The sequence below is a fragment of the Terrapene carolina genome, unplaced genomic scaffold, assembly GCF_002925995.2.
Source record: "Terrapene carolina triunguis isolate 2854851 unplaced genomic scaffold, T_m_triunguis-2.0 Scaffold303, whole genome shotgun sequence".
Lineage (NCBI taxonomy): Eukaryota > Metazoa > Chordata > Testudines > Emydidae > Terrapene > Terrapene triunguis.
Window position 1 is genome coordinate 452,637 of NW_020664654.1, and position 13,099 is coordinate 465,735.

At 57.5% G+C, this 13,099-nt stretch overlaps 1 protein-coding gene across 1 annotated transcript in view; it reads right to left on the reverse strand.

Annotated features, from left to right (window-relative positions):
• Positions 1-220: 220 nt before the first annotated feature.
• The window catches only part of LOC113405094 (protocadherin-16-like), a 31,530-nt gene continuing 18,651 nt past the window's right edge, over positions 221-13,099 (reverse strand). Inside the window, exons 2-6 of the mRNA XM_026657755.1 lie at positions 5,580-5,768; positions 4,932-5,163; positions 3,285-3,521; positions 1,792-2,811; positions 221-438 (exon numbers count right to left, since the gene is read on the reverse strand). Of these exons, the coding sequence (XP_026513540.1) occupies positions 221-438; positions 1,792-2,811; positions 3,285-3,521; positions 4,932-5,163; positions 5,580-5,768 (1,896 nt within the window). The remainder of the gene's footprint in view (positions 439-1,791; positions 2,812-3,284; positions 3,522-4,931; positions 5,164-5,579; positions 5,769-13,099) is intronic.

A 13,099-nucleotide genomic window follows, 5' to 3' on the forward strand; every position in this document is an offset into this window, starting at 1 on the left:
CCCCGCCCAACCTGCACAGGGGCTCTCTCCTTCTCCCCCCCCAACCTGCACAGGGGCTCTCTCCTCCCCCCACTCCGCCCAACCTGCACAGGGGCTCTCTCCACCCCCACCAAGCGCTCTTGGCCCCCAACAACCTGCAGTGGGAGCTCTGCCCCCCCCAATCTGTACTGAGGGCTCTGGACCACACAACTTGCACCTGAAGCTCCCAGCCTCACAATTTTCAGAGGAAGTGCCTGCCTGCCCCCCTCACCTGCACCAGGAGCTCCCGCCCGCCCAGCACATGAAGGAAAGCCGGCAAATTGTCATTCTCATCCAACACGGTGACATAGATGGTGCCCGTGACGCTGCGGGGTGGCGTCCCCCCATCCTGCACGATCACCAGCAGCTGATAGCTTGACTGCTGCTCCCGGTCCAGGCTGCGCTTGGCAGTGAGCTCTCCTGCAAGAGATAAGCAAGGACACAGCTCAGCTCCCAGAGTGCCCGCTCCCAACGGGGACTCCCAGCAGGGAGACAGCTCCAGATGGGGAACTGTCTCCCCTGGGAAGAGGGGAGCCCCAGCTTGCAAGGCAGGACAGAGCCCAGGGGAATAGACTGTGGGCAGAGAGATGGTCCTGGACTGGGGGGATGGAGTCACAACCCTTGGGAATGGGCTGTGGGTGGGGGAGCCAGCCCAAAGGAGCAGGCCATGGAGAAGGAGGTGGCCCTGGGATGGTGGTGACAGGACAAAGGCCCTGGGGAAAGGGCAGTGGGAAGGGAGCCAGCTGGGGTTGGTGGAACACGGTTAGAGCTGCTCTCTGAAATTGCATAAGGGTCCCCTACTGTATCCCACTTAGCCATGGCCCCTTGTGCCAGCCACCAAGGACCCCAATGCGAGGCAGATGCCAGGTCAGGGCAGAAGAGGGGGGGCAGGACAGTTGAGCTAACGCTGATGACAAGAGAGCCATGCCAGCTGCAGCAGGCCCTCCTCTGGGGTGTGATCTCTAATCTCCCATGAGACAGGGTGACACCGACCCACCTCCTGTAAGACAGGATGACGCTGACCCTCCTTTGCGGTGTGACTCCTAATGCCCTGTAAGACAGGCTGACACTGACCCTCCTCTGGGGTGTGACCCCTAACCTCCTGTGAGACAGGGTGACACTGACCCACCTCCTAGGGTGTGAGCCTTAACCTCCTGTGAGACAAGGTGACACTGACCCTTGTCTGGGGTGTGATCTCTAACCTCCTGTGAGACGGGCTGACATTGGCCCTCCTCTGGGGTGTGACCCCCCCCAACCCATCCTTGTGCATACGCCCCTTCCTGACCCCTGGGCCCATTGTATATCCCTCTTGACAAGCTTCCTTAAGTCTCAGCACCTGTGTTCTGGCTTCTCTAGGCTGCTGGGCCCTGCTGACCTGAGCGCTGGGCTCTGGGCTGGGCGGGTGGAAGGCGGGACCACCCCACCAGTCACATCTGCGACTGCAGTAGCTCAGTGATGGGCCTGGCTTTGCCTAAAGGGCTGCTGGCACCACCAGTGCCATGAGAGCCCTGTGGGAGGGAGGGCAACCCGACACAGCACTCTGTCTTGGGACGGCTCTGGTAGTTCTCAGACCGGGGAGTCACTGACGAGGTAGCATGATGCTACCTCCACCTCCCTCCCTGAGGCACAGCACCCCCTAGTGCCACATTGGGGCCAGCACTGCTCTACCCTCACAGTCACCCCTTGCTGAGCTTCACGGGCCCCTCCATGCCCACTCGGATCTCGGTGGGCTCTCCCTCCGCTTCCACCTGCACCGCCTGTGGGGTCTCTCACCAGACTGCATGTGGATGAGGAAGTTGGGGTCATGCTGGAGGAGGCGGTAGGTGAGGCGGCTGTTCTGCCCCGTGTCCCGGTCACTGGCTGTCACCCTGCCCACCCTGCTGCCCGGTGGCTGGTTCTCGGGAATGGTGAAGAAGTAGCGCTCCTCGCTGAACCGGGGGCTGTTGTCATTCTCGTCAGTGATGCTGACCCGCACCGTGCTGGTGCCTGTCTTCCTAGCCTCGCTGCTGGTGCCGCCTGCGCCTGCAGACGCCAGCACTGTCAGCATGTACAGGTCCCGCGTCTCCCGGTCCAACGCACTCTTGACATAGAGCCAGCCGCTCTCGGGCACGATGCCAAAGCTAGCGGCGTCGCCATCGGCACGCAGGTAGTAAGTGAGGGGTGTGGCACCAGTGTCCCGGCCTAGGGCCCGCACCTGCAGGAAGCGAGTGGAGACAGGCGTGCCCTCCCGCACCTCCACACGGTAGGTGAGTGTGTCAAAGATGGGCCCGTGGTCGTGCTCTGCCTGCACATGCACCAGCAGGGTGAAGGTGGCACTGAGCTGGGGCACACCGCTGTCCCGTGCCACTATGGCTAGGCCATAGGCGGCACTGGCCTCGTACTGCAGCGCCCCCACCACACGCACTGTCCCAGAGGAGCGCTCCACGCTGAAGATGCCGTCCCCACCTGACACCAGCTCAAAGTGCACCTGCCCGTTGGCACCACTGTCCCGATCCTCCGCCTGCAGCGTGTACACAGTGGCCCCCACCTCTGTGGCCTCTGGCAGCAGGATGGAGTCAGAAGGGGCCAGGAAGGCTGGCGCATTGTCATTCACGTCTGACACGGAAATCTTCACCTGCGTGTTGCTGTAGGCAGGCGGCGAGCCACTTCGGGCCTGCACGTCCAGAACCAGAACCGCCTGGACCTCATGGTCAAGAGGGAGGCTGGTGCGGAGCTGTCCCAAGCTGGAGTCAATGAAGAAATAGCCATGGGGATCTCCCGAGGAGATGGAATAAAAGATGTCATCAGAGTGACCTGGGGACAAGGGAATATAGAGCAAGGACAGTGAGAGCAGTGCTCTGCTCACCCACCCAGCCTGCCCCAGCAAGGGGCGCTGTGGGGGTGGACAGGGCACTGGCTGTGCGGGGAGCTCCCAGCAGGGGGCACTGTGGGGGTGGACAGGGCACTGGCTGTGCGGGGAGCTCCCAGCAGGAGGCGCCATGGGGAAAAGCAGGGCACTGGCTGTGCGGGGAGCTCCCAGCAGGAGGCGCCGTGGGGGCGGGCAGGGCACTGGCTGTGGGGGGAGCTCCCAGCAGGGGATGGGAGGAACAGGAGGCGCCGTGGGGGCGCTGTGGGGGCACCAGCAGGGGGCACCGTGGGGGAGGGCAGGCCGCTAGCTGTGGGAGGAGACCCCAGCAGAGTCACTGTGCAGAGTGGGGCAGGAGCACAGGACCCCTGAAATGGAAACATGGGCCCAACGTGTTTTGGGGGCTGCGATGGGTCCATACCTGGGGGGTTATGGGCCCGGACGGCCCCAACACTCGCCCCCTGCTGTGTGTCCTCAGGCACTGTGAAGAAGTACTGTGCCTGCTCAAAGACAGGAGGTGAGACCGTGCCAGCCACGATGCTGATGTTCACTTGAGCATTGGGTTGGGCTGACAGGCCCCCTCCATCCCGTGCTGAGATCACCAGCTGCACTAGCGTGTTGGCTTTGCCACTCAGGGACCACGAGAGGGAGACAACACCTGGAAGAGAAAGAAACTCATAGGAGAAGTGCTGTAGGATTGAACACTGTGTCCCCCTCCCCCAGCAGGAAATGCACTTCCCCTCCCTGTTCTAGGGATGCAGAAACAAGCCACGAGCCTGGGAATAACCAAGGGAGAGAGATGCCAACCCCAGAGATTGACTCCAGGGGTCAGAGGGGGAACAAAAGTGGCTGGCATTTGCAAAGAGAGATGGGGGCTACATCTGGGGGCAAGGAGGGGCAGCCCTTCTCTATAGGGGTCTGAGGAGAGCCTACTCCCTTCCCCTTCCCTCCCTTCCCACTGTATTCAGCCCTGGACCCATCAGTCCTAGAAAGGCCAAAAGAGGGTGGAGGGGGAGAGTGAACCTGGCCCCGTTTATCTCAGCATTGGCTGTGGGGAGATCAGTCTGCCGATTCTGGGGGGATGGAGGGGAGAGGGGTGGAGTTCAGTCTAGAAAGGGCCTGGGACCTGGCCCTGGCCCTGGCCCTGGGGGGGAAGGGTGTCAGGAAAAGTAGGGCCCTGGGGAATGGGCCATGGGTATGGAGCCTCTCTGGGCCCAGGGAATGTGGTCAGGAATGCAGGGAATAGGGTTGCCAGGCATCCAGTTTTCAACCAGAATACTCGGTTGAAAACGGACCCTGGTGGCTGAGGTCAGCACCGCTGTCTGGGCCGTTAAAAGTCCTGTTGGTGGTGCAGTGGGGGCCTGGGGCTAAGGCAGGCTCCCTGCCTGCTCTAGCTCCGCATGGCTCTGAGAAGCGGCTGCCAGGTCCTTGAGGCCCCATGGTGCATGGGCGGCCAAGGAGGCTCTGTGTGCTGCCCTCGCCCCAGTGCCGGCTCTGCAGCTCTCATTGGTCGGGAACTGTGACCAATAGGAGCTGCAGGGGCAGCGCCTGTGGGCACGAGGGGAGCATGCGGAGCCCGTCTGGCCGCCCATGTGCCTAGGGGCTACAGGGACCTGGCGGCCGCTTCCTGGGAGCTGTGGTAAGTGCTGCCGGGACCCTGCACCCCAAACTCCCTCCCGCACCCAAACTCTCTCCCAGAGCCTGCACCCCCTCAACATCCCAACACCCTGCTCCAGCCCTGAGCCCCCTCCTGCACCCCAAACCCTCATCCCTGGCCCCACCCCAGAGCCCACACCCCCAGCCGGAGCCCTCACCCCTGCCCCACACTCCTGGCCGAGCAGGGAGGGGAGGGATAGTGGAAACAGGGCAGGGGGAATGCTGAGGAGAGAGGGGGCTGCTGGCTGGTGGGGCTGCCCTTCTGTGGAGCTGATGAGCGTGCTGTACACTAACACTGACAGGTGTCACATCCCCCCATACCCTCTGTCTGCGACTGACTGAGTATCACCCTGGGGAAGATCCCTTCCCTCCACCCATCCCCACACCTGGCCAGGGCACCAAGGGCTCTTACCTGTGTCCTTGTGCAGAGAGAAGAGAGGGGGCGAGTTCCCCGAGACAATGTGGTACGTCACCTTCCCGTGGGGGCCCTCGTCCTTGTCGTGGGCCATGACGCGCAGCACAGCTGTGCCCGGCATGCTCTGCGTGCTGATGCTGGCCGCGTACTCCAGCGGGTAGAATGCTGGACGGTTATCGTTCACATCCTCCAGGAAAACCTTCACGTACACCATGGAGTTCAGACCACCCTGGAGGAGGACAGGACCAGGCATAACTCTGCCCAGGGCTGGGCTGCTGGGAGGCCCTCACTGCCCTGGGGGGGATGGGATGACAGGGATAACCTTCTGAACAGTACTAGGCTGGGGGCATAACTCCCTCCCCCGCCCAATTGCTCACGCCCCGTTGGCCCATCCCCCGCTTTCCCCATCACTCAGCACCTCCCGGGGCCCAGCTGCCCCTGCCCCATTGCTCAGCACCCCCAGGGGCCCAGCTGCCCCTGCCCCATCGCTCAGTTCCATCCAAGGGCCATCCCACCTTTCCCCATCATCCCATGACCCCCTTCCTTCATTACTCAGCCTCTTTCCCCATGGGCCCATCCCCCTTCACCCACTGCTCAGCCCCTCCCCCCCCCCCCCCCGCCCCGCCCCCCCTTATTAGCGCTCACCCCATCGACAGCAGTGACAGTGAAGTCATAGGTGGTGGCCCCCTCGTCGCGGTCCAGGCCCTGCACTGTGCACAGCTGCCCAGTGTGCTCATCGATGCTGAACTGCGTGGGAACAACGCTGCCAATGCCGGAGCCGATGGAGTAGGAGAGGGAGCTGAAGGGGCCACTGTCTGCATCCGTGGCCGTGATCTGGTGGAAAGGCACTATGTCAGTGGGAGCAGCAGTGGGGCTGGAGCCCAGCAGCCAGGCCCAGCTCTCCCGGCCATCCCAAGGGCAGCTCAAGACCTTCCGCACGTAGGAGGCAGGATGGCCAGGAGTTAGTGGGCTAAGCTAGGACTCGGGAAGCCTGGGTCCAATTCCATGCACCACCAAAGCCTGTCTGTGTGACCACAGGCAAATGACAGCTTCTCTGGGCTGCCGTTCCCATCTATACAATGGGGATGCTGCAAGGGTCTCGGGAGGGTAAACACTTCACAGATACTGAGGCGCTCAGATACTCCACCTAGGATAGGTAAATCGATACCTGCCCAATGAGTGATCAGTGCAGCGTTCTCCAAGGGATGGTGGGAGCACGTCCCTCCTTGCAAACTGGAGACAGAGGGCTCAAACAGAGGCACTCTCCCCTTGCAGTCAGTGCTCGCCCCAGCACTTGGGGGTGCTGCAGGAAGTGGGGTGGGGACTCAGAAACGGGCATTTCTGCCCACAGTCGGAGCTGGCCCCGCTGCAGCAATAGGGGCTGCTGTGCTGCTGGAGGTGACATGGGTCAGGCCGCTACTACTCATGTTCTTAGTTTAGTGGCCTCCCTGTTTCTGGTGCCCATCGTTGTGCTGTCCAGGCCCCCGGTGGTCTCGAGACTTGCCCCAGGAAAGGCCACTGGGCAGAGAGGCTGAGCTCCACAGATTTACCCCAGTGTCCTTGCCCAAGCCCAGCCTGGGGGATGCGAGCCTGTCCCACAGTGCAGCACAGACTGGCACTCACCTGCTGCTCTCCCCCCAGTGCAGAGAAGCTGCAGGGAAAGCAGCTAGCCAGGACTTGCTCCTCACCTTCCACTGAGCAGCCAGCACCTCCCACTGCCCTCTCCCACTGGTCATCCCCTTGCAGCACTGTTGGGGGGTCTGGTGCTGCAGGTGGGGCCCAGAGGTCCTCCTCTTGGTCTCTTTGCAAGTGACCCAACTTCAAGGGGGGCAGGAGAGTCATCCTTATTCTGAGCACCCCACTATGCTCTCTGGGACATAGGGGCTGGAAACACCCCTCCTGCACCTCAGGATCCCATCCTGCTGTTAGGGCCCCAAGTGTCAGCACTCCCAGACCTCCGGCCAGGGCTGCAGTGAGGAGCGGGCTGTCACAGGCTTAAGGGACAGGCTGAGCTGCCGGCCAGTACGCCCTGCTCACCTGCTCCCAGCTGGGCTACAGCACAACTTTCAGAAAGACTCCTTGGTTCTGAGTTTCTCAGTGGCAGTGACAGGAGAGGAGCCCCAGCCCAGCCAACTGCTGGGCCCTGAAAGAAGGGCGGGGCGGGGGAAGCCAGCATTGCCAGAGCATCAGGGGCACCGGGGGGTTCAGAACCTGCTCCTTGAACCCAGGGCTCCTGGCCCAATATCCTGGGCTCTCGTTTGTGTGGGGAGGCTGCCCCAAGATCCCTCCAGTTCCCTGCAGCTCCAGGTCAGCTACTAACGGCTCCTTTCCCAAGAACATCCCCTCCGGGGGACACTGCCCAGGGCTCATCTCCCACTGAGAGCTCGGAGGGGAGAACAGACCCCGGAAAAGGAGGCAAAAGGGAGGCAGCTGGGACAGGTCCGGGTGAAGTGAAGTTCACGCTCTATAGCTGCAGCTCCTCCCCACACTGGGGCTGGGGCCTCAGCTCCCCTGAGCAAGCAGCACAGGAACATAGACGAGCGCCAGGGAAAGGGCCCAGCTGGGGGCTGCAAACAGCTCTTAGGAGCCTCCTAACCTGGGTCACACGTCAGCCCCTCAGGCAGCCCAGGCCCTAGAAGCAATTTCACCACTGGCCTCTCCTGCTGGGAGGCTAAGACTAGAGTAACAAGGAGCCCCTGTCCAGCACTCTTGCCCCATGCCCTACATGGCCGCATGCTGCCCCCTCCCAACAGCCATGGCTCCCACCCCACTCCCTACAGTGCCCCGTGCTGCACCCTCCCTCCAAAACCTGAGTTCCTGTCCTACTCCCCACAGTGCCCCCACCACCTCTCCTGCCATGCTCCCCAGAACACCTCTTGGTGAGAGAGAAGGGGACTGGAGTATCCAGGAGTTCCCCCAATGGCCAGCACTCCTGCCTGGCTCCCTACAGGTCCCCCTACTGAGAGAGGCTTGCACTGGAGTAGTCAGGCACTTCCCCACAGCGGGAGCTTTGTTCCTTGGAGCCCTGTGTGCATTTCATAGGGAACTCATTCCCTCCCATCTCACTTCCCTTGCCCCTCCAGCTGCTGGAAGTAGCCCCATGTAACAGGATCCCCTTCTCCTGCCACCAGCTACAGAATCCATGAAGCTGCAGGCATCCTGAGCTCTGGAGCAGCCTTGGGAACCGGCCCCAGCTGCACACACCTCACCTGATGGGCTTGTCTCCCTCCCTCCATCTTCTTCCCCCTTTCCACTCCTTTTTTTCTGTTTCTCCACTCTTTTGTCTTGTCCATGCCAGGGCCGGCTCTGGCTTTTTTGCCGCCCCAGGCAAAAAAGCCTCTGGCCGCCCCCCACCCTGCGGGGGGGGGCGGCCGGAGCCCCGGGGGGAGGGCGGCGAGCCTCGGCGGGGGCTCCGCTCTCCCCCCGGCGGCCGGGGGGAGGGCGCCGGGGGGGAGGGCGGCCGGAGCCCTGGGAGGAGGGTGGCGAGCCCCAGCCGGGGCTCCGCTCTCCCCCCGGCGGCCAGAGCCCTGGGAGGAGGGCAGCGAGCCCCGGCGGGGGCTCCGCTCTCCCGCCGGCGGCCGGGGGGAGGGCGCCGGGGGGGAGGGCGGCCGGAGCCCTGGGAGGAGGGCGGCAAGCCCCAGCCAGGGCTCCGCTCTCCCCCCGGCGGCCAGAGCACTGGGGGGAGGGCGGCGAGCCCCGGCCAGGGGGAGGGCGGCCAGAGCACCCGGGGGAGGGCGGCGAGCCCGGCCGTGGCCCTGCTCTCCCCGGCGGCTGGAGCGCCGCGCCCACCCCCTCCAGGTGCCGCCCCAAGCACAAGCTTGGTGGGCTGGTGCCTGGAGCCGGCCCTGGTCCATGCTCAGAGAGGGATTGGACATAAAGCAAGGAGCTCCTGGAGCAAAGCGGCTCCCAGCAGCAGGCGTGCACAGAGTATGGGAGGTTGGGTGAGGGGCACAGGAGACGAGTGGGCAAAGCAGAGCACAGCAGGCTGTGAGAAGGGGTGGCATGGCAGTTGGATTTGGGGAGATCACACAGCAGGCTGATGTGTAGGGCAGAGGGTGTGGGGTCCAGCTGCTTTAGTGGGGACAAAAGTGAGGCACAGTATGAGCCAGTCTGAGCGCCTGCATCACCCAGCTGGAGAATCCCACCCAGTGACTCCTGCATCCAGCCCAGAATGACTGGCTGAGCCAGAACAAGTCTTTTAGCAAAACTATCCACTAGCCATTTACTGGTTTTAAGTGACGGAGAATCCACCATGCTGTCTAAGGTTAATTACCCTCACTGATGAAAACCTTTAGCTGATTTCCAGTCTGAATTTGTCTTGTTCTGCCTTTGTATGGGAGATTAAAGAGCTGCCTGCTCTCAGAAATATCTTCCCCATGCATGTATTTGTACTGTGATCAAGTCACCTCTAAATAGACTGAGCTTCTTTAGTCTTTCACTATAAGGCAGCTGCTCATTCTTGTACCTCTTTTCTGAAGCCCAAAACAGGACACAGTATTCAGTAACTGTCTCACTCATGACACCTGCACAGGTCATACCTCCTACTGACCCCAACTCAATATTCACCTGCTTGTTAGAGTGGGGGAGTAGCACCATAATAGCAAATGTTGAGAGCTGCTTACTGTTAACAGCCAATTTTTCTAAGTGCTGTAAAATCCACATGTTGACTCAGACTGCTTGAAAAGTGCCCTGCCTCAGTGGGGCTCCAGGGTGGGTCACTGAGCCAAATTTGGGGCTGTTTACCAAGGGGTTCCTGACATAGAGCAGCCCTTAGAAAATTATGTGATATCAACGTTAGGGTTTTAATTGTTAATATTCAAAATGCTTTGAAACCCACATGCACAGGGAGGTTGTCTTGACAACTGGTACGCTGCAGCATGAAGGCAGACTTTGTGGTGCAAACTGGTCATTTCATCAACAGTTTCAGATATACAGCCCCTCCTCCAAAATGAGCTGCTTACAATTTTCAAAATATATATGTAAATTGCTTTAAAACTGTGGTGCCATATCAGGGGCTGGAGTAGAGCTTGTGGTGCAAATTTGGAGTCATTTGAGCACATGCATAGGGAGCTTGTTGGTATTCCACAACAGAAACTGGGATAGACTGTGAGGGGATGAGGAAGAGAATGGGTCAGTTCACACGTCTCAGAGCTCCAGTGTCATTTCCATGGGATGGTCTCAGGTTTGTGCAGAATCCCTTCCCCCTGTTAGCCCCCAAAGGGGAGTAGAGTGTCTGCAGTGTGCCTCCCCTCCCCTTTGGGTCTCCAGCTGATAAATGTACCCCTCACAGCCCCTTGGTTACTACTTTTCCTCTGCACAGCCACTCCAGCCCTACTGGGGCCAGGGATGACCAGGTGGAGAGCAGAGCTGCTAGCCAAGAGGTGGTGCAGTATGCCCACAAAGTCCCCTCATTCCTAAACCTCACAGGTGCCCCTCAAACATATCCCCTTCCCCACTACCACCGCCTCGTGCCCTTCCAGCACAATACAGCCTGGCATACATCCAGTGGATTAACTGCTATCCACATGAGCAATCATAGCACACAGGACTGGATCGCTGTGTCCAGAGTCCTGCTGTCACAGGTAACTTCATCATATAATCCTGTTCATAAATTTATCAAACTGTATTTTAAAATTAGCTGGGTTGTTTGCCCCCGCTACCTGTATTGGGAGGTTGTTCCAGAACCGTCGTCCTCTGATGGTTAGAAACCTTCTTCTAATTTCCAGCCTAAACGTATTCATGCCAGTTTATACCCATTCTCATAGAGTGTGTGGGTTTCTAGTGGGGTCCCGAAGGTTCTTGGCCCGATGCTATTTAACATTTTTCTCAGAAAAATGGAAGAAAGCGTAGTCATTATTGTTACATTTGCAGCAGATGATACAAAGATTGGGAGAGTGGTAAATAATGAAGAGGACTGGTCATTGATAAAGAGCAATCTGGATCACTTGGTAACCTGAGGGCAGGCAAACAATATGTTTTTTAATACAGACAAATATAAGGTCATACATCTAGCAACAAGGAATGCAGGCCATACTTACAGGATGGGGGATGTTATGCTGGGTAGCACTAACTCTGAAAAACATTTGGGGGTGCTGGTGGATAATCAGTGACCACAAGTTCCCAGTGCAATGCTATGGCCGAAAGGACTAAGATGAGCTTTGGCTGTATAAACAAGGGAATATCACATTACCTACATGGGAAACAAAAGATTCTAGCACCTGGGAAAGTGTTCTCTAGTATACTATTGAACCAAATCAAACTGGTTATAGGTGAAAAACTGTAATATGCTAGCAGGATTTAGACTGAAAAGATTGTGCGTAAATCACATCTTTAACTGGAGATGATTGACTAAGAAACGGCACACCTACCAAAGAAGATTAGTCTTGAACTTCAGAGATTTCACAAAAGCTTTCCACGGCATTCATAGAGAGTCACTATGGAAGTTCTTGCAACAATATGGGCTTCCTAGAAAGATAGCGCCACTGGTCAAGATGTTATAGAAAGTTTCAAAATGCTGTGTAAGGACAGTAAGTGGAGATATGGATTAGTTTGATATCACTGGAGTGGAGCCAGGTTGCATCTTATCACTTCTTCTTTTCTGCACTGTGGTAGATCCCATGATGTGAAGAACAACATCAAAGGAAGATACAAGAGTTATGTGGAGTAGAGGAAATATCTGACTTTGCAGATGACATTGTTCTGTTGGATGCAGATGGCGATGCCATGAAAAAGACTCTACTATCAATGTCAAATGTGAGGATGCCAAAGTAGGATTCAAAATCAGTCAAAAGAAAATGAAAGTCATGATCATTGAAAGACTTGGTGAAGACTACAAACTCATTAACCATGCCATATTGTAGGTGGGGGAGATTTTTGGGAGCTCAGAGCCCAGTAACATGCTTGGAACACTGCCCACAGCTGGAATACCAATTGTTATGCTGGGACAAAGTGGGAATGTTCTTAATGTTTTGTCTGAATACTGCATGTGTGCCTCGGTTTCCCCTATGTGTTATTCAAGTATCTAAGTGGTGGGACAAGGGTGTGTGATATGGCTGACACTCTGTAGCCTGGCAACTGATGGCCAGGGCCCATTCTCTGCAAGAATCAGCTGGAGGTGTTGGAGAACAAAGTGAGAGATGGAGGTTAGGTGATCTGTTTGCTCAGAAAAGAGACAAAGGAAGGAGAGGAGCAGCTGTGCGTGACTGAAGCTGGGCTGCTGGAAGCTGGTCAGTCTCCTGGTTGGAACTTGGGGGGAGAGCCCAGGGCTCTGGATCCCCCCAAAGATGGACTTTGTTGTAACTTCCTGATTTCTGTGCTAACAAGATCTGTTCTATGCTGTGTTCTAGACAACTACCATTCTGTTTTACCTCGCTGGCTGAGTGTCCCTGCTGACTATGAAGCTGGGGGTACATGACCCTTTTGGGGGGGTGTAAGGCTTCACCAGATGTCCTATTCAGGTTGACTCACTGTGGGGAGCTCATGGCGTGGAACAGTGGTGCTGAACGGTCCAAGGTCAGACCCAAGGAGACACTGAAGCCAAGGAGCTTTGCCTAGTGAGAGTGTGCCCTGGGAGGGAAGTCACACTACAGAAGGTCCTGTCTGACTTAACATAACATAAGAACAGCCGTACTGGGTCAGACCAAAGGTCCATCCAGCCCAGTATCCTGTCTACTGACAGTGGCCAATGACAGGTGTCCCAGAGGGAGTGAACCTAACAGGTAATGAACAAGTGATCTCTCTCCTGCCGTCCATCACCACAAGTTGACTGTGCGCTGTGTGAAAAAGAACGTCCTTTTATTTGTTTTAAACCTGCTGACCATTAATTTCATTTGGTGGCCCCTAGTTCTTATATTATGGGAGCAAGTAAATAACTTTTCCTTATTCACTTTCTCCACATCACTCATGATTTTATATGCCTCTATCATATCCCCCCTTAGTCTCCTCTTTTCCAAGCTGAAGAGTCCTAGCCTCTTTAATCTCTCCTCATATGGGACCCATTCCAAACTCCTAATCATTTTAGTTGCCCTTCTCTGAACCTTTTCTAATACCAGTATAGCTTTTTTGAGATGAGGAGACCACATCTGTATACAGTATTCATGATGTGGGCGTACCATGGATTTAATAAATTTAATAAATTTATTATTTATATATTAAATAAATAAATA